Raw genomic sequence first — 19,753 nt, 5'->3', positions numbered from 1 at the left:
ATCATTTGACTCACCCCAGTTGTAGGGATTTAATTGATTTTACATTTTATCTTCCCATAATCATAAATCTCGTGCAAAAGCTGGAAACATTCCAGGAAAGAAAATTCAGCAGAAAAAAACAAAAAACAAACATATCTTCAACGACCTGAGAATGCAGCTTTCCAATTGAATGGAGCTGTTGGAGCAGAAAGAGAAGTCTTTTCTATTGGCTTCTGGAGCTAAAAACATACTCCTTCTGTGGCATTCTTGGAATTTTGTCAACATAGGATGGGGAAACATAAAATGCATGAAGAGTCTAACCTGACTCTCATATCAAAACATTGCTCTGTCTGCTACTGGCTTACTATATCAATTTGTGGTGATTTAAACAAGTGTGTATTTGGAAACATTAAACAATCTTTGGAACTCTGAATTTTCCCATGGTTTTCATCAATCGAACACAAACAGTTATCCTAAGTTTAAATGTCATTTTTAGGTCCTAGTAAGCTATATCCATATAAGAGCATTCTTATTCCTAGCTGTTTAATTAGTAGGAAAAGTTTAATAAAATAGGTAGTTACATTTGTTCTTATGTCTATTAGAATGTGAGAAAAAAGACAAACTTGACTCATAAGAAAAAAAACAAATGTCTTGCATGTGTTTTAATGTAAGTTACATGTGTCCTGCTGGCTTTTTAAAAAGTTGCTGTGTAGAAATTACTGATTTTGGTAGACTGTTTCTGAACAAGTCTTTTGTAATAGACCTTTTTTTAAGTATCTGTAAATTAGTACAAGATTCCAACTTACAGTTTCCATTTGATGTGTTAATGCTTAATTGCAGTGGTACTGTGGTACCTGAACAGTCACCTATTGCTAGGAAGACCCTGCCCCTAGTCCCTAATTAAAAACCCCAGTTTGCACAAGAAAATTGGACTTAGATCTTGCCATTTTGCATTCAGCAAATGTCCCTGGGGCCCCGTGACTGCTCCAAGGAATGTCAACTAATTAACCAGAGGAAAAGCCTGCTCCTAACAGTCTCTTTGTTCCCTGAGTGGGCTCAGAGATGTCTCTATCTTGTGTCAACAAACCCAGATGGAGCATCCCTTGGTCTATCTATGGCCATTAAGGGTGAAAGCCTCAGCCCCAGACATTATCTTGAATTATGTGACTTTTCCTTATCCTGATATTTTATGAGCATATACCATGTTGTGGAATGTTAATGGCAAATTGGACACAGAGATCCTGGGTTGTAATTTCAGTTGACACTTTGTCGGCTGTCTGATTCGTTGTATTTACAATCTATTCCATTAAGGAAGTTCCTCTTCTTGTATCATGGTCATAAAAGTGAAATAACACAGACTTGCCAAGTCTGCTAAAATAATATATGTAAGTTTCAAGAGATAATTAACCACTGCACCTTGATTTTTCTGTATAAATACGTCTCCTTCAACCCTACTCTTGGTCGTTCTGATTTGCGTTGCTTATGCCCGGGATGGATGCTGGCTAATAAATTCTCCATTTAAAACTTATACTCTGTGGCATCTTACTCGCTGTTGGTACAACAGTACTACTGGGGACATGCTGCTTCCTAACTATTTTCTGATGACTTGTGAGGGACTCATTGGAAGATAGTGTTTTTTTTTTTTTTGTCAGAGGCCTACTGCATAATTTCCTTTACATCACCTTCTCAAGGTTTCTTCTCCACTTGTCACTTTTATTTCAAATTTTTATTTAACAAGTCTATTTTCTTCTTTATTTTTCTACTCATCTCTTAATTTTTGTAGATTTCTAATATTTTTGCACCACCTATATTCTCCCCCATTCCTACCCAGCAAACCGTTTTCTTTTGACAGTTTTTTATAAAAGAAAAAAAAAGCAGTTCAACAGCAGTTGAACTAACCAACATATATATTTTGATTCTTACTAAATCTGCAGTGTTCCATACCCATAGCAAAGTGGGGAAGAGGGAAGTGCATTTTCTCACTACTGGGAAATGGTGTCAGAAGGGAAGAAGAGGGCCTCAGTGGATGGCCTCAATGGATGGGTGAGGCAAGATTTCCCCAGCTGAAAAGGTGGTGGGAAAAAAGAGGCAACTTGTAAGAAGCTTGAGAAGAAAAGCTTCGGAACAGCTGTTGTGGTGTGTAGAATAGGAAATTTATCAGGGAGAATAGTTGAATTGTCTTGTTGCACCTAGGGCCCAATTGAGGTTAGATAACATAAATTTGTAGTGGAGCCAATGATCGTGGTTCCATGAGCAGTGATAGGACAAGACAACAAGGGATTTGAGAATAGAGTGTAGAGCAGTAGGATTTGTTCTGTGAAATTTGGATTCAATCAAAAGGCCACACTTGAGGATCTAGAGGGCCACATGTGGCCTTGAGGCTGAAGGTTCCCCACCCTCCGTGTAGAGTTTTAACAGACTCACTAAGAGTCATGATTGGAAAGGGAGGAGAGTATAGCCAGAGCAGAGGTGATGGCCTGGCCAACTAGAAAGATTGCACATCTCATTGAGGACAAAGAATAGGTTGAGAAAGGATTAAATATAGGGAGAGATGGAATAATTTAATTGAACAAATTACAAAACTAATATTGTTCTCAGTGAAATTCTGGCTATAATAGGAAACTTGGAGGTAGTTAAAACTGCTTACAAATTCTTGAAAATGTCCAATAGTAGTTAAATATTATATAAAAAAGTATTAAGTCTTAGAATGATGGATATGAATACTCATGTAAGAATGCAGAGATTTCCTTCTCTAGGAAATATCTTACCAGAAGAATGGGAAATGCATTGATTTTTGCACTGAGGAATCACATGGTGGTAAAGAGGTTTGGGGTTGAGGGGTGCTCAACACCCCAAAGTACCACCATGCCGAGTCCTGCCGAAAGAATTCCACTCAAGCCTTCTCAGCGAGGGGAAAAGACCAAATTTATAAAGGGTTTGCCATAATGGGTTGTCTTAAGAAATCCCCCTGTTTGTGACACCTGTTTTCACAAGTGGGCCAGATTCAATCTACTGAGCTAGATTGAATCTGAGTGCCCTCATGGAGGCAAGATGAGGCTTATATAAGGAAAGATTGTAGAAGGGATTGAGGGGTGGTCTCGAGTAGTCTGAGATGACTAAAGTAGGGGTTCAGAGTCGACGGGGCGGGGGGGGGGGGGGGGGTTTGTGGCGGTGGGGGGGGGGGTGACTGGGATGAGGCCAGACTCCAGGGTGGGAAATAGCTGAAGGCTACATGGAGATGACAGACAATAAGAGAGCTAAGGTAACAGAGCTAGGTTATAGATATTTTGATCAGGATTCAAGGGTGGGAAATAGCTGGACAATAAAGGGCAAGGCTAGGTAAAGATTTGGGCTTAATGATAATGTAAGGTTAAAGCCTCAGGCCAAGGCCAGATCAAGTGGGGAAGATTCAAAGAGAGTTCAAGGGGGTTCCCAGAGACTGTGCCATCATCAGTAGGAGAGGTGTGTGGTATGAGAAAAGGAATAAAGAAAAGAAAAATTAATATATTAAGAGGAAATTTTAAAATCACAATCTTTGATCATGAAAAGACCCCACAATAGGGCTATAACATGTAAGAGTGTGAATATAATTAAATTCCATTCAACAAACATTAAACACCTACCACTATAAGACTTTTTACTAGGTCCCGGGAATACAAAAATAAAACTGTCCCTGCCCTCAAGTAACTTACTTTCTATTGGAGGGATTAGATGAATGGATGAAAAGCATTTATTTAGTGCTTACTCTTATGCTATGAATACAAAAGCAAGGCAGTCCTTTGCCATCAACTAGGCAGCTAGGTGGCATTGTGGATAGAGTGCTGTACCTGGAGTCAGAAAGACCTGAGTTTGAATCCTTAATAGCTGTGTGACCCTGAGCAAGTCACGTAGCCCTGTTTGCCTCACTTTTCTCATCTGCAAAATAAGCTGGAGAAAGAAATGCCAAACCATTCCAGCATCTTTGCCAAGGAAACCTCAGATGGGGTAATGAAAAATAAGACACAACTGAAATGACTGAACAACAAACTTGTCCTCAAGAATCTTACATTTTATTCCAGGAGACCACCCACATTGGGGAGTGGTGGCCACACCCTCAGGGAGTTTTGGTGTGGGAAATCACAAGATGATAAATAGAACAATTTATTGTTCAGTCAACCCCAAGGCCCTTTTATCCTCCACCATCTTGAGAAGTCTGTCTAAGTTCATATTCATTGTTTCCATGACATCATCTATCCATCTCATTCTCTGCCCATATCCTTTACCTTTTGCCTTCAATCTTTCCAAATATTGGGTATTTTCCAAAGAGTCCCATTTTTTTCATCATGTAGCCAAAGTATTTAAGCTTCACCTTCAGTATTTGACTTTCTAGTGAGTAGCCTGAATTAATTTCTTTAAGTATTGACTGATCTGATCTCCTTGCTGTCCAAGGGACTCTCAGAAGTCTTCTTCAGCACCACAATTCAAAAGTGTCAATTCTATAGCACTCAGCTTTCCTCATAGTCCAACTCTCACAGCCATACATTTTTACTGGAAAAATGAGAGGTTTGACTATACAGACCCTTGGGGCAAAGTGATATTTCTGGTTTCTAGTATGCCATCCAGATTTGCCATAGCTTTCCTTACAAGGTACAGGTGTCTTTTGTTAAACAGAAAAGTTTGGTTGAAGGAGGCAAACAAGCTAGGTGATAGAAAAATCCATGTTGTTTATTATTTTCCCTTAAAGCATAGCTAAGCTAGCTTACTTGTATGTACAAGGAGTCAGAGCATAAGCTCTGGCTGTCTGAACAAAGGATTAAGAAAACTTATATACATTATTTTAGCAGACCCAGCAAGCCTGTGTTACCTCACTTTTATGATCTCCATGTATGTTTAACCATGATACAAGAAGAGGATTTTCCTTAATGGGATAGGTTTGTAAAGACAAGAGTGTTGACAAAGGTCAGTTAAAGTATAATATTAAGTGAGGTGGTCTTCTCAGGATTAGGGTCTCATCCCTTAATGGCTAACAGGGGAAAGAATGTCCTTAGGTCAGTCTTATCTGGCCTTGTTGACAGAGGTAGGGGTACTGCCTGAGTAAATTTTACAGAACAAAGAAGCCCAGGTCCTGGATCTTCTTCCAGTTACTCATTAATTCAGGCTCTGGGTCTGGTTGAAATTACAAAAATGATATAAAATGGTATAAAAAGTTCCACACTTTTAATACAGTCACCGTCTATGGTGATTATTGAGCCCAAGAATAAGAAATCTGACACTGCTTCCATTTCTTCTTCCTCTATTTCTGAAGAAATGATGGGGCCAGTTGCCAAAATATTAGGTATTTTTGATGTGAAACTGTTAAGGCAATCAGACTTTTCCCTGTTCTTCCCTTTTGGGATGCTAAGACTATCAAGTCTCCTCTTTGTTTGAATTGGTGGGAAACCTTCTCCTGTCTTGTTTTGGAATATTTCTCAGCTATTTCTCAGCACTTGTATTATGAGGGTAGAATTTGTAATTTCAAAGAGGATCATATATATGTCTAAAAGGTTCGGAACTGCCAGATATAAGGAATCTTTGAAGTAGGAGGCAGAAGAATCAAAGCATGTATTTAAACTCCACAGTAACCAACCCACAAACCAGCATCCCCATTTTGATATTTTGATCAAAAACTTCCAGGCCCAATAAGTCCACCTCACAAGAGTAACCAGGAGGCCACAGAGAAGCATGATGGTATAAAGCAAAATCATATACATGCTTCCCCTCTATGGTAAAAAGATTACCCACTGGCCTCAAGTCCTTGTTCAGCACTCCTCAATCCTCATGTAGGTCAGCTCTGCTACCGGCAGCTCCTGCTTCAGCTTCAGTTGTAGCTGTAGCTGTAGCAGCCTCTGGCTCCAACGGAAGCTGTTTTTAACCATCCAGCTTCTGCAGGGGTTGGGGGGGGGAGGGGTGTAAGGTATGCAAGGTATGCCGGGGAAAGCACAGGTTCTTTTGGTCTGCTTAAGCAAGGGAAGCAAGGGGACAAGCTTACTCCAATCCAACATACAAACAGCAGTCAGTTAGTTCAGGGGAAAAAGCCAAACTATTCAAGGGCACTTGTTCACTAAGTGCTAAGGAGCCCATTTTTGGTTACCAACACAGCACTGAGGCAATCAGGAGTCATTGACTTGTATATGATGTGGTGCTGGGGATGGGGAACTTTTACACACCCAGCCTGGGTGAGGTCAGAGCCCTCAGGGCTGTGAACAGGATATAATTGAGGGGAGCTTGGTGTTTGACTTTTGGGGATCACTCATGGAAGGAGTGTTGAGACTCTGGGCAAGCCATTGTAACTGCTCCCCTGGCTTTGCTAACCCAGACCCATTGGTTCTTCTCTGGTAACTATGTATTGTGATTTGATCAGACAAGATCTGTGTGTTGATGTTTGTAATTTCTGTTTGTATTTACTCTGAAGTTCAGGGTGCTGATCTTTTCCCCCAGAACTAAGTTAATGATATATGCATGTTTGATTAAACTGAGATTGTTAACCCCTTAAAGTTGCTTTCCTTAGAAAAGCAGATCAAGAAACTGTATTAGCAGCCCTTCTGTATGCTGGTGTTATTGATCTTACACAGCCACAGTAGCTGCTAGCAGATTGTTGATACAGAAACTTCAAGCCAGGTTTTATACTCTCCTTTTTCACCCTCTTCAAGAGGCTTCTTAATTCCTCTTCTCTTTCTGCCATCAGAGTGGTATTGTCTCTATGTCTGAGATTGATATCTCTCCCAGCAACCTTAATTCCAGCTTAAAATCCACCCAGCCTGCCATTTTGCATGAAGTACTCTGCATATAAGTTAAATAAATGTGACATATACAGCTTTGTCATGCTACTTTTCCAATCTTAAACCAATTGGCTGTTCCATGTTCAGCTTTAACTGTTGCTTCTTGAGCTGCATAAAGGCTCCTCAGGAGACAAGATGATATGGTACTCCCATCTCTTGGAGAATTTGCCACATTTTGTTGTGATTCACACAAAGGCTTTAGTGTAGTCAATGAAGCAGAAGTAGATGTTTTTTCTAGAATTCCCTTGCTTTCTTCATAATCCAGCGATTGTTGGCAATTCGGCCTCTAGTTCCTTTGCCGCTTTGAAAACCAGCCTGCTCTTCTGGTAATTCTCAGTTCACATATTGCTGAAGTCTAGCTTGTATCTTAAGTATAACCTCACTAGCATGTGAAATGAAGGTAATTGTTCAGTAATTTGAACATTCTTTGGCATTGCCCTTCTTTAGAATTGGGACATATTGGTGATGTTAAATTGGTGATGTTAAAATCTTTTTTGTATAGTTCTGTGTATTCCTGAATAGAACAAAAATGCAGTTCATTTTGCTCTTTCTGGAGGCAATGATAACATTGATTCTGTGAGCCTGATGAGGAAAGGGGGAGTGTCCATGTTGGCAAGGAAATAAATGAGGTAATTGGTGGAGGAAGAGGCTAAAGAGACATGGGTTCATGGAGTATTGACCCAAGAGGCTTAACATGTCCTAGGCATAGCTGCTAGTGGCTCAGTTTGTTTAGGTGAAGGTGAAGACACTTGTCCAGGAAATGAAGAGCCAAATGATTTAGCTCTTCCTAGGCTCACAACATATACACAAAGTATAGAAACAAAAGAAAAAATGATCTTTACAATAGAACCATTTTATTTAGTTGACTTATAACTTGTTCTAATTTAGTGCTTTAGAACTGATTATGTGGATATTTTGTGTTAAAAATGGATTTTTCCCAACTGTAAAATACTTTATTAGGGAAAAAATTGTGATCAAATATAATTTTTTGATTGTTGTCAAACCAAGTTACTTAAATTGTAATTATTTTCCATTTTTTTGGATAAATAAATGAACAACTTTGAAAAAAAAGAAGACAAACCAGAGGATCTGACAAGAACCCAAATAACTTCAGAGATACAGCATTTTTCAAGGCCTTTCGTACTTTTCCAAAGCACTAAGTGCACATCATTATTACTGATTTTCAAGCAAAATATAACCAACTAAATGTTCAAGATAGTTTTTTTTTCAGTTTAAGAACAAAGGACAACAATACCTAATAAGTGATAGCCCAAATTCATCACTTCATAGCATTCATATAAAAGTGGGAGTAATACAAATTCATAACATTCTAGGTATCATTCCTCAAGTAAACAGGATTTCTTACATGCTGGTAAAATCATAATACAAAAATTTTAAGAGCATAACATAAAATATAAAACAACATTAGGGATTTAAAACATGAAGCAAAACTTATTGCCAGTCAAATGATATGATTCAGGGGAATGCATTTCTAATTACATGGAAAAATAATTTCATTTATCCATCAATTTTGGTATTCTATTCTAGAAGTATTTAGAAAATGATAAAGAGTAATTAAGATGAGCTTGCACTTAATGCTTATTGCTTAAGATAAGTTTAGAAACTGCACACTGCAAAACTGTTGGCTTTTTGTTTCCCACTTTTTGGAATCACTGGAAATAAAACCTTTAAAATGGCTTCAGTTCTATTTAAAGCTTTCTGAGAATTCTCTAGTCAGAGAAATTATCTTCCTCTTCTACCCTAAAACAATAAATCTGTAACTCTCCAGAGAAGGCAAAAAATGATAAAGGAGTCTCAATGCTATTTGCGTGAAAATTTCACAAACTTTCTATTTTAAAAAGTCCTAGAGAGCTGCAACCTGAAAAACAATTAGGATATTTCAGCACTTATAAAAACCACATTTTCATCATAATTTGGAAATGCAAATTACATTTAAATCTTAAGTTAAGTCTCTGGTTAGGTTAAAATGTCATAGAGTTTTGCAAATAAGGAAAGAATCTCTCTGTTTCTCTCTCTGTCTCTGTCTCTCTCTCTATACCCAACCTAGGAACACAGAAATGAGACTGTATTTTTTTTGGAAAACAGATATTTTCAGCATAATTCTCATTCACTTCCTTATCTTCCAGTGAAATTTTTTTTTTGGGGGGGGGATACTGGTCATTTGGAGTGGACTGGAAACTCACTTTTCCAGTACCTGGTTTTGTGGGAGTAATTAGATAAGTGTGACATCAAAGTTTGGTTCTCTTTAAGTTCTGCAGAATAACATTCTTAGTCAGAATTTTGCTGCAAGGCAGCTATCAGTTGCACCTGGTAAATTGTCCTGCATCTGGGACTCTACTCTTATTTCTCATTCTCTCTTTTCATCTCACTCATTGAAGAATAAAAGTTATCAGTGAGAGAATTTCATAGATAAGTTTTTTGGTTTTGGTTTTATATTTGTTTTGGCAAGGTTGTAAAGAGTGATGTCTGTTAAAGGAATAAGATACTTCCTATGGACTTCCTGTATTCCCAAAAAGTGATCCTCTGAGTGCACTTCAGGGGTTGCCCAAATAAACTAATAGATTATTTGCTTCAGGAATCGAACATCTATTTTTACCTTCCAGAATTTGTAAAACTTCATGACCAAAAGTAACATTAGGTAGCTAGAACCATTCATTTATATAAGTTTAGAATGGCCATTTAGATTGACAGGGCTTAACAAGATCAGACTTAGACTAGTTCTTCCTGGATTTTTTTCAAATTAGTCAAAATCTCTATTCTGGACCAGAAATGCTGGATCCCATAGTGATGACTGACTATTCAAGGTGGAACTGAGGTTCAGACTTTGATGTGACTGAATCTCAGTTTCCTTATCTGTAAAATAGAATTAAATACTTGATATTCCCAACCTCATAGAGTTGTTGGGAGTTACGCAAATGCTAATATGATTTACAATTATTACTATCAAAATGGAGAGAAGTGTGTGAGAGAGAGACAGAGATTATGTTTGAGTTGTTAGACTCTGAAAAACAGGTTTTGACTGGGAAAGAGCTAAAGGACTGGGAGTCACAGCAAAGACAGAGATAGTGAGAACGGAAAAGGATTCATAGTTGGAGAGCAGAGAGCATCAAAAGGGAATCTGACAGATCACGGTTTCAAGCAAAGAAACCACATCATTCCCCTCTGCCTAACACTGTATTTCAATCTGGGTGGGCGGTACTTTAAGGTAGCAGAACAAAGAGATGAAGCCAGTCGCCTTGAGATTCCTAGAGAGGACTCAAGCAGGAGAAACAGCCTAAATGTCATGCGCACTGCTGGGCTCCGGGCGAATCATAGAGAGCCCAGTCGGTTTCGAGCGCCCACTCATTTTCAGGGGTGCATACCCTGGGAGGGTTTGTGGTAAGTGCCGCTGAAGGGAATGGGGGAGCGGTAGTCCCGGGAGGGTGTGCGGGTGAAACGCCTTTTCCTTCTCCCTCTTTTTCATTCTTCTCTCTTCTTCCCTGCTTCTTTCCCCTCTATTCCTCTCCCCGCTTTCCCTCTGCTCCCATCCTCCCGCCTCCCTGTCTGCTGGAAGCACTTTAGAGAAAGGAGAAAGGCCTTAGTACACCGCGTTTGGGGGATGGTGTCCGTTTCTGGAGCTCATTAGAGGCTCTGGCCGCGACCCCCTCCCTCTGTGGACGACGCCTATCCCTGATCTGGCCCAATTCTCCAGATTTGCGCCTCTGATCATTAAGGAACCTCCGAGGATTTCTGGGTAACTAAAGGTGCCTTGGCCATCTTCTGGGGCGGGGCTTCCTTGGAATTTCCTTGGGATTTTTTCTCCCAAGCACTAGTGGTAGGAATACGGTTTCCCCCAGTTTGTACGTTTTCTGAGCCCCAGAGCCATTTTGACTTCACCAGCTGTCGTTTATTATAATCGTAGCCGCCTTTGGAGGAAAATAGTCTTAGGAGGAAAAGCACACCAGTGGAGGTTTCAGCCACCAACATTAGAGAATCGCTTTCTTCCCAACCCCACCACACTCCTCAGGAATACTCCTAGAAACTTGAGGAGGAAGTAGTTTTGTTTTGCCGTCTGACCTCCTCACTCCGGCCCTAGAGTCAGGAAGAGTTGGATTCAAATCGGATCTCAGAGAGTAGCAGGAATTGAGAGGTTGGGAAAGGTTTCCTGTAGAAGGTGGAATTTTGGTTGGAACTTAAAAAAAGCAGGGAGGTCAATACTCACACTGGAGGAGAGAGTTTCAGGCATGACCAGGATACATACACTGAATGTATCAAAGCCTTAGGCTTTGAATGCCAAAGAGATCATTTTGTATTTGCTCTTGGAAACAATAGGAAACCACTAGCATATGTTGAGGAGGATCTGCCCTTTTGGTAAATCACTTTAGTAACTAAATGGAGGATGGATTGGAGGGGAGAAAGACTTGAGGCAGGCAAACCCATCAGCAGGCTATTGCAAATAATACAGGTAGGTATGAAGTGATAAGGGCCTGCACTAGAGTGTTAGCAGTTTCAAAGGAGAGAAGGGGGCATATTTGAGAAATGTGAAGGTGAAATTGACAGACCTTGGCAACAGCTTGGTTATGGGGTGTGAGAGATAGTGAGGAATCCAAGATGACTCCTAGATTGTCAACCTGAGGGCCTGGGAGGATGGTGTTGCCAATAGGGAAGGTGGGGTGGGGGAAGGATAACGAGGGTAGTTTTGACCAGATTGAATTTAAGATGTCTGCTGGACATCCAGTTTGAGATGTCTGAAAGGCAGTTAGAGATGCCATTTTGGAGGTCAGCAGAGAAGTTGGGGCAAGAAAGATAGATTTGAGAATCATAAGCATAGAAATAATAATTAAATCCATGGGAGATGATAAGATCACCAAGTGAAGTAGAATAGAGGAAGAAGAGAAGAGGGCCCAGGCCAGAAACCGTGAGGGACACATACAGTTAGAAGGTGTGATCTGGAAGGGATCTGGCAAAGGAGACAGAGGAGCAGTTAGGTAAGAAAAGAAACAGGAAAGAGTGGGTATTTTAGAAAACCTGAGAGAAGAAAATATCAAGGAGGAGAGAGTACTCCGCAGTCTCAAAGGCTGCAGAGATCTAGGAGAATAAGGATTCAGAAAAGGACACTGAATTTGGCAACTGAGAGACCATGAATAACTTTGGAGAAAGCAGTTTAGGTGGAATGATAAGGTCAGAATCCAGATTATAAGGGAATAAGAAGAGAGGAGAGGAAAGAAAGTGGATGCACCTATTGTAGATAGCCTTTGGAAGGAGTTTTAACCACAAAGGGCAGAAGAGATAAGGGACAATACTTAGTAGGATGGAGGGATCAATTGAGAGATTTTTCAGGAAAAGAGAGATGTGGACAAGTTCATAAGCAGTTGGAAATGAGCCAGTAGACAGGAAAGATTGAAACTAAGTTAAAGAGTGGAGATGACAGGGCAATCTTGGAAAAGGTGGTATTGTTTGAACAACTGGAGGGTAAGGAGTAAGGCCACTTTATCGTGTGAAATAGGGTGATGGAGAAGAAAGTGGCAGAAGACATCTAAGTCATTGGAGGTGTAGAAGAGTGTAGAAGAAGTAGTTAATGTCTAGAGGCCTCAATTTTTTTTCTGTAAAAAATGATCAAAAGTTCTCAGCTGAGAGAATGGGGAAGTCATGTGAGGTTTGAGAAGGGATGAAAAGGTTTGGAAGAGCAACTATGAAAATGAGGTTAGTGACTCGATAAGGAGAGGGTATAATGTAAACTTGTAGTGGACCCAGTCAGAACAGTTGTCTGATTTTCTCCACCTTCAGTTAGAAGTAAAGGCAATGAATAGTGGGAGTGATCCAAAGCTGATACTTGTCTGGGTCTAATAAGCACTATGGTAAGGGGGCTAGGCATTCAAGAGGGGACGACAGCGTAGAGTTAAATTGGTTCACCAAGTTGTCAAAGATAGGGTGAAGAATAGAGAGTGACTAGTGCATCTCTTCCATTTTCTTTATCTCTACTCACATGGTCACTTGACCCTGATTCAAACCCTCAATCACCATTCACTTTCTGATTGATTTTCTTGCTTTGTTCACTACCAAAATAATTTTCCCAAAGCAAGATTTGGTTGTGTAATTCTCCCACTTCTTCATTGTTCCTAGAATAAAATACAGACTCTTTAGCTTGGCATTTAAGGGAATGCACATTCTAGGTCTTCTCTGTCTTTCTAGCCATATTTTCTAATTAGTCCCCTTTTGAACACAACATTGCAGCAAGACTGGTTGAGTAGCTATTCTGGAAAGTTAGCAGTATACTTCTGTTGCTGTGTGTTTACATGAGTAGTGTCAGTGCCCAGAATGAGGAGGAATTCTTCCTCATCTCCACCAAGTAGAATAGTTGTCTTTTAATTGAGACTTAAACTTTTTTTATTTCCCCATTTGTTAGTTCTCCTTTCCTCCTCAAATTATATTTTTTAACTTGTGTGTATTAGATATTCTCTCTCAGCTCCACACCCCTCAGTAGAACATGAACTTCTTGAGGCCAAGATTGTTTTAGTTTTATATCCTCAGTGTTCCCTATAGTGTTTAACACATTTGGGATAGGTGAAGAAGAAACTTGTTTCATCATTGTGGGGAATTCCAGGTGTGGAAACTCTTTTCTAATCTAATTTACATTGACAGGGGCATAGAAATTTTAAGGAGTTTACCCTTGGCCACAGATATTTTGCATCAGTTAGTACTTGAATCCAAGTTTTCCTACTTCTAATGCATGCTTTATTTTTCTTTTTTAAAATAAATTTTTATTGATGTCTTTTTTTTGCATCACCAGAATTTTTCCCAACATGCCATCCCCTCCCCTTCCAAGAAAACCATCTATATTATACATAATATTTTTTAAAGAAAAAAGATGAGAGAAAAATTAAAATTGACTAACACATTGAAAAAATCTGAAAATATATGCAATGTCCCACACCTGTGGCCCTTCAACTTTTACAAGGGAAAGGGTTACCTTGTGTCTGTTCTTTGGGGCCATGTTTGTGTAATTTTGCAAAATTCATTTTTAATTGTTTTCTAGTGGTTTTTTTCTGTTGCATTAATTGTTCAAATATTGTTTTATTGGCTTTACTTCACTCTGTATCAGATACTGGAAATATTTTCATGCTTCTCTGTATTACATTTGTCATTTATTATGGCACAACAATATTCTATTATATTTATGTGCCATTATTTGGTTAGCCATTCCCTGTTTGATGGGTATCTATTTTCTTTACAATTCTTTGTGACACAAAAAGTGGTACTATAAATATTTTGGTGCATATAAGGACTTTCTTATTAATGGCCTCTTTGGGGGTAAAGCTAGTAATGGAATCTCTGGGTCAAAGAATATGGACTTTTGGTCATTATATTTACATAATCCCAAACAGAATGACTGTGCTGGTTCACAGGGCTCCACAAAAATGCTCTGGAGTTACTTAGTCAAGTCAATAAGCATTTATTAAGCAGTTACGATGTACCAGGCACTGTGGTAAATGGTAGAGATGCAAAGAAAGGCCAAAAAAAAGTTACTGCCTTGATAGAGTTGAGAATTCAGTGGGGTAGACAACCTGCAAAGAACTATGTTCATGCAAGACATATAAAGGATAAATTGGATCTAATTTTAGAGGAAAGTCAGTAGCATTAAGGGGAACAGGGTTGGGTGGAGGGATGGTGAAGCTTCTTGTAGGAGGTGGGATTTTAGCTGGGACTTGACAAAAACCAGGGAAACCTGGAGGGGGAACATTCCAGGTATGGAAAATAGCTAGTGAAAATGCCTAGAGACTGGCAATGGAGAATCATGTTCAAGGAGCAGCAAGTGGGCCAGTGTCACTGGATCACAGAGTACTTGGAGTGGAATAAGGTGTAAAATGACTGGAAAGGTAGGAAGGGGCCAGGTTATGAAGGGCTTTAAAAGCCAAACAGAAGATTTGATATATGATTCTGGAAGTAACAGGGAACCACTGGAATTGACTGAATAGAGAGATGACAAGGAAAGACCTGTAATTTGAGAAGATTGTTTTGACTGCTGAGGGGAGAATGTACTAGAGTGGAGAGAGACGTAAGGCAGGGAGACCAACCAGCAGGCTGTTGCAATAATCCAGGCATGATGTGATGAAGGCCATGGTAGTAACAGAAGGGCACATACTCGAAAGAAGTTATAAAGATAGAAATAACCGAGACTGCCTTTTCCCTTTCTTTGTATTGCCACCCCTTATTATAGTGCTACTTAATAAATGTTTATTGATTGAAATGAGAGGTGAAGGAGAGTGAGGAGTAGAAGAAAATAAAGTAGAACTTTGGTTTACGAATTTAATTCGTTCTGAGATTCTGTTTGTCATGTGATTTGTTCATATTGCAAAGCGAATTTTCCCATAGGAAATAATGTAAAGTCAGATGATCAATACCACATCCCCAAAAATATTCATATAAAATAATTATTTATATTTTTAAGTAAGTTTTTTGTCCCTAGTACACCTGAAATACAGTAGCAATGATTAGTACACAATATAAACCAAAAATAAACCAAATTAACCTGCACTTTACCTATGAGAAGAGTCATGGCTGGCGTGAGGGAGGCGAGAGGGAGGAGGAGAAAGAAGGGTTATTGCTTGGAAGGAGAATCTCCTTCCATGAGAACATCAAGGATTTCAATGTCGGGAGTGTTCTGTCTTATGCTACTTTCACAAAAGTAAGACTAACACTACTGCCTTCACTTGTTTTTCATTTTTTTGTTTTACTCATGTTTTGACTCACTGATATGTTTTCCTTTATGTTCACTTCTGACTAGGAATCTAGCTAATGACGTTTGTTTTTGATGTTTTTTTCAGAATGTCACACAAATGTGACATTGCACTATCATTAAAAATATTCATGGCTCTCATTGCTACAACCCTATTTGGATGATGTTTTTCAACAAAATTTTGCACTTTTCCCCACATCTGATAAACCTCCCTATTCTCACTTGATATGAGGAATTCCTCTGACTTTTCAACCTCCTCCTCAGATGAGATGTCCTCCACAACCTCCTCATGCAGATCCATCAGTTCATCTGTCGTCAGCTCCTGAGGTTCCTTTGTTTGACATATGAAAGCAAAAAAAAAACAAAACAAAACATTGCCCTAGTTGAGCATCATCCCTTCCCAGGCTGTTCAAGTCCAAACATGATGTTCGTACTGCGAATTTTTGTTCATCATGCAAGACAAATTTTGTGAAAAAAATTTTCCTTGTCTGGTGAAGCATACAAAACTGAGGTTCTACTGTATTTAGATTGAGAGACTGGGAAACTGGGAGGATGGTGGTGTCCTGAAGAGTTATAGGAAAATTAGGAAAAGGAGAGGGTTTTGGGGGGAAGATAAAGAACTTAGCTTTGGCTCTATCTAGTATTTTTAAGTCTTAGTTTTTAAAAAGTAACAATCACAGAGGAAGATCAGCTCACCGGTTTTACTATGAGAGGCAGAAAGGGAAAGCTGGCTTAATCCATGTTTGCTGTTATGCAAGTATCATTCATTTTGGCTGGAGTCAAAGATTGCTTCCCTGACCTGCAATACCTTCAATGATGCTTTTGAGAGATTCATATGGGTTACTTTACATTGTAGAGGATTTGGGGGATGTGACCTGAGAGAAGTAGTTCTCATAGTCCGTTGCTTTTCTTCAAAAAGGAATGAATAAAGAATTGGCATTTGCTTCTAAAAGTTTATCTTGACTTAACTACTTTTTCCTTAAAAATTATGCTTCAATTTCAGAGGCAATAATTGTAGTGGGTGGAGTGCTAGACTTAGGAAGACCTAAGTTCAAATCCCACTTCAAACACTTGCTTATGTAACCTCACTGGGCCTCAGTTTCCTTATCTGTAAATTGAGAAGTTTGGGTTAATTTCCCTTCCAACTCTAACTATGATCCTATGACCTTTTTAGATATTCAGTCTCAAGATGTCAGAAGGCTTTTCTGTCCCAGTTCCAGAGGAGCAGAAGGAAGTTTTGAAAGTGAAAGAAGAAGACTATACTTGGGAACAGCAATCCAGCCAACCAGAAAACAACTGTTTTACCCAGGAGACCTCTCGGCAACGTTTCAGACAGTTTTGCTACCAGAAGACAACCAGCCCTCGAGAGGCTTTGAGCCAACTATGGGTGCTTTGCTATCAGTGGCTGAGGCCTGAGATGCATACAAAGGAGGAGATTATGGAGCTGTTGGTGCTGGAGCAATTTCTTACTGTCCTGCCCCAGGAGCTCCAGGCCTGGGTGAGGAAGCGGTTCCCACAAAATGGAGAAGAAGTAATTACTATATTGGAGGAATTGGAGCAACAATTGAATGAACCTGGACGGCAAGTAAGAGGAAGGAGAAAAAAAAAACATAAGGATGGGTGTAGCAATGGGCTTAAATTAGCCAAATTTTGTTTGTAACTGGGTTTACTTAGGCACTAATCGCTAGGTCTGTCTTGTTCCCTCTTTCCTCCTGCTGCTTTAGAGGATTGCAACTCTGGTTTCTTTTACCTTTGTCTTTTATTTCCTTGGGGAATGTACTTTATGGTCTCTTCTCAGGAGTGTAAATCCAGTTCATTCACTTGCAACCTTTTGTAACAGTAAGGCAATAACAACAATGTCGATGGTAATTGTCAAAATGCCTATGTAGTTCTGTATTGCAATGTACATGAGACTCTGCACAAAGAAGGTAGAAGAAGTAAACCAATTTATTCAAACACCAGAGAACCATATTCCACAAGCCATTTATCTTATCTATCAGAGCAGTAAAACATTCCATACCTAATATCACAATATGGAGCCTCTCCATCCCAAAACCTCTCTGACTCCCTGCTGGAATCTTCCCCAAAACAAACTCACAGTACAACTAAGTCAGCCTGTTCAGTCCTAACAATCATGAGGGTGGCCATCAGCAGCCATTAGTAGCCATAACGGCACTCTCTCTCCCTCTCAGCATTTCCTGTGACATAACTTCCTGTTCCATCAGGAAGCTCCTCCCATCACATGTAACTTAGGCTTCCTGTAAAGTAAGCTGGTCATGTGGCCTATTAATGGGTGGGAAGGATCTTGAAATCTAAATTGCTGTTATACCTTTTGTCCGTAGATTTCAGTTCTTTCACAAAGACTAGAACACTCAGAGGAGACCAAGCATCAAGGAGCATCCCAGGAGTCACAAAGCTTCCAGCTGAAGTGTGAATCTCAGGATCCCTATCTTCTCCAAGAGAATGGTAAGTGTTAGAATTTGGACTCCTATGTTCTTTTGGAGGCCCTGTATCTGTATGCCTTTGAGATCCTTAGGCTCAAGTGCTATTACATGACTAAGCCTATATCAAAAGAAATAGAGGACATTAGAATTAAAAGAGATTTTCTAGTCCCACCTCATCATTCCTTTAAGGCCTCAAGAGGTGAAATGACTTGTGCATCACTAATTAGTGGCAGAGTTGGAACAAAAATTCAGGTGGTCGATTTTTAGTCCAGTGTTCTTTTCACTATACATCATTGCTTCAGTATATACAACCTAATTTTAATATTGGGTAGTCTAAATATTTGACTTTATGATTTTCCACAGGCTCATTCCTTTTGCCATAGTAACCACCTCTTTATTAACCTACCTACCTTTTTATTTTTTAAATTTAGCATGGGTTGTTGAGTAATGCCATTGTATTTTAGTAGCTATGCATAACCAAGTTTGTCTTTCTTACATTCCACTTTATAATTTTCCATCCACTGAATCCTGTAGTCTTCTTCATCTTGGTTTCATCTCTTGACAGTTATGTATTACCTGTTACTTGAGTATCTGTCACTCGTGAGGCACAATAGCAAAACTATACCCCTAGTCACCTAGGCTTACAACCTGATTATAATATTTGATTCTTCACTCTCACTCCCCATATCCAATTTTTTGCCAAATCCTGTTTATTCTACCTTCATAACATTTCTTGGATTTGCCTCCTTCTAATTTTGCCATCACCTTGGTGCAGGCCTTCATCTTCTCATGCACAGGGAGAGTAATCACTTCTCTTTTGATCCATGGTAGAAGTATTGATATTAGTAGCAGAAGTTCAAAAGTCACATAATTTGGTTGAGAGCTTCCTTGCCTCAAGTCTCTTCCCACTCTAGTCCATCCTTCTTCAGCTATCAAAGTGAACTTCCTAAAGTACAGTTCTGACCATGTCTATATTCAATCTACTCCCTATTACCTGTTGGGTCAAATATCAAATCCTTTGTTTGGTTTTTAAAGCCCTTCACAACCTGGCTTCCATCTACCTTTCTAGTCTTCTTGAACCTTAAACCTTCATGGACTCTGTTATCCAGTGACACTGGTAGCACCTGACATGCTATCTCTAGACCTCTGACATTTTCACTTCTTGTTCCCCGTGCCTGAATCTTATTCCCTTCTCATCTTCTGCTTCTGGCTTCCCTGGTTTCCTTCATGCTTCACCTTCTTCAAGAAACCTTTCTCAATCCTCCTTAATCTCAATTCCTTAATTCCTTTCCTCTGATACTATCTCCAATTTATCATATATGGGCAGAGCCAAGATGGCAGAGTGAAAGCAGGAGCTTGCTTAAGCTCTCCCTCAAATCCCTTCAAACACCTGTAAAAAATAACCCTAAACAAATGCTAGAGCTACAGAGCTCATGAAATGACAGAGTGAAACAAGTCTTCAGCCCAAGACGGCCTGGATGGTTGCTGGGAAAGGTCTGTTGCACCAGGGTGGGAGCGGAGCGCAGCCCAGACCAACCCAGAGCAGATCAGGTAGAGCAGGCCTCAGGGCACTGAATGACAGAGCTGTGGCAGTTTCCGGACTTCTCCACCCACAAATGCGAAAGACAACTTAGCAAGTCAGTGGGAGAAACTTCTGGACCATTGTGAGAGAAGGATGCTGTCCAACCCCGGGGCAGCAGAGCTGGCTGCAGTGGCAGCTGCAACAGCAGCCACAGCATAGGCTGGTTCCAGAGCTCCAGGCCCTCAGATGGTGGGGGGAATCAAGTAACTGATCA

General features: G+C 39.8%; 1 protein-coding gene across 1 annotated transcript in view; it reads left to right on the top strand.

Moving 5' to 3' along the window:
* The first annotated feature begins 10,126 nt into the window (after positions 1–10,126).
* Positions 10,127–19,753, top strand: part of LOC118857895 (piggyBac transposable element-derived protein 1-like) — a 49,118-nt gene continuing 39,491 nt past the window's right edge. Inside the window, exons 1-3 of the mRNA XM_036768369.1 lie at positions 10,127–10,175; positions 16,688–17,098; positions 17,856–17,979. Of these exons, the coding sequence (XP_036624264.1) occupies positions 16,703–17,098; positions 17,856–17,979 (520 nt within the window). The 5' untranslated portion in view covers positions 10,127–10,175; positions 16,688–16,702. The remainder of the gene's footprint in view (positions 10,176–16,687; positions 17,099–17,855; positions 17,980–19,753) is intronic.

This window comes from Trichosurus vulpecula, chromosome 7, assembly GCF_011100635.1.
Source record: "Trichosurus vulpecula isolate mTriVul1 chromosome 7, mTriVul1.pri, whole genome shotgun sequence".
NCBI classification, from domain to species: Eukaryota; Metazoa; Chordata; class Mammalia; order Diprotodontia; family Phalangeridae; genus Trichosurus; species Trichosurus vulpecula.
Note: the sequence above shows the minus strand (reverse complement) of the source record. Positions and strands in the feature narration are given on the sequence as shown.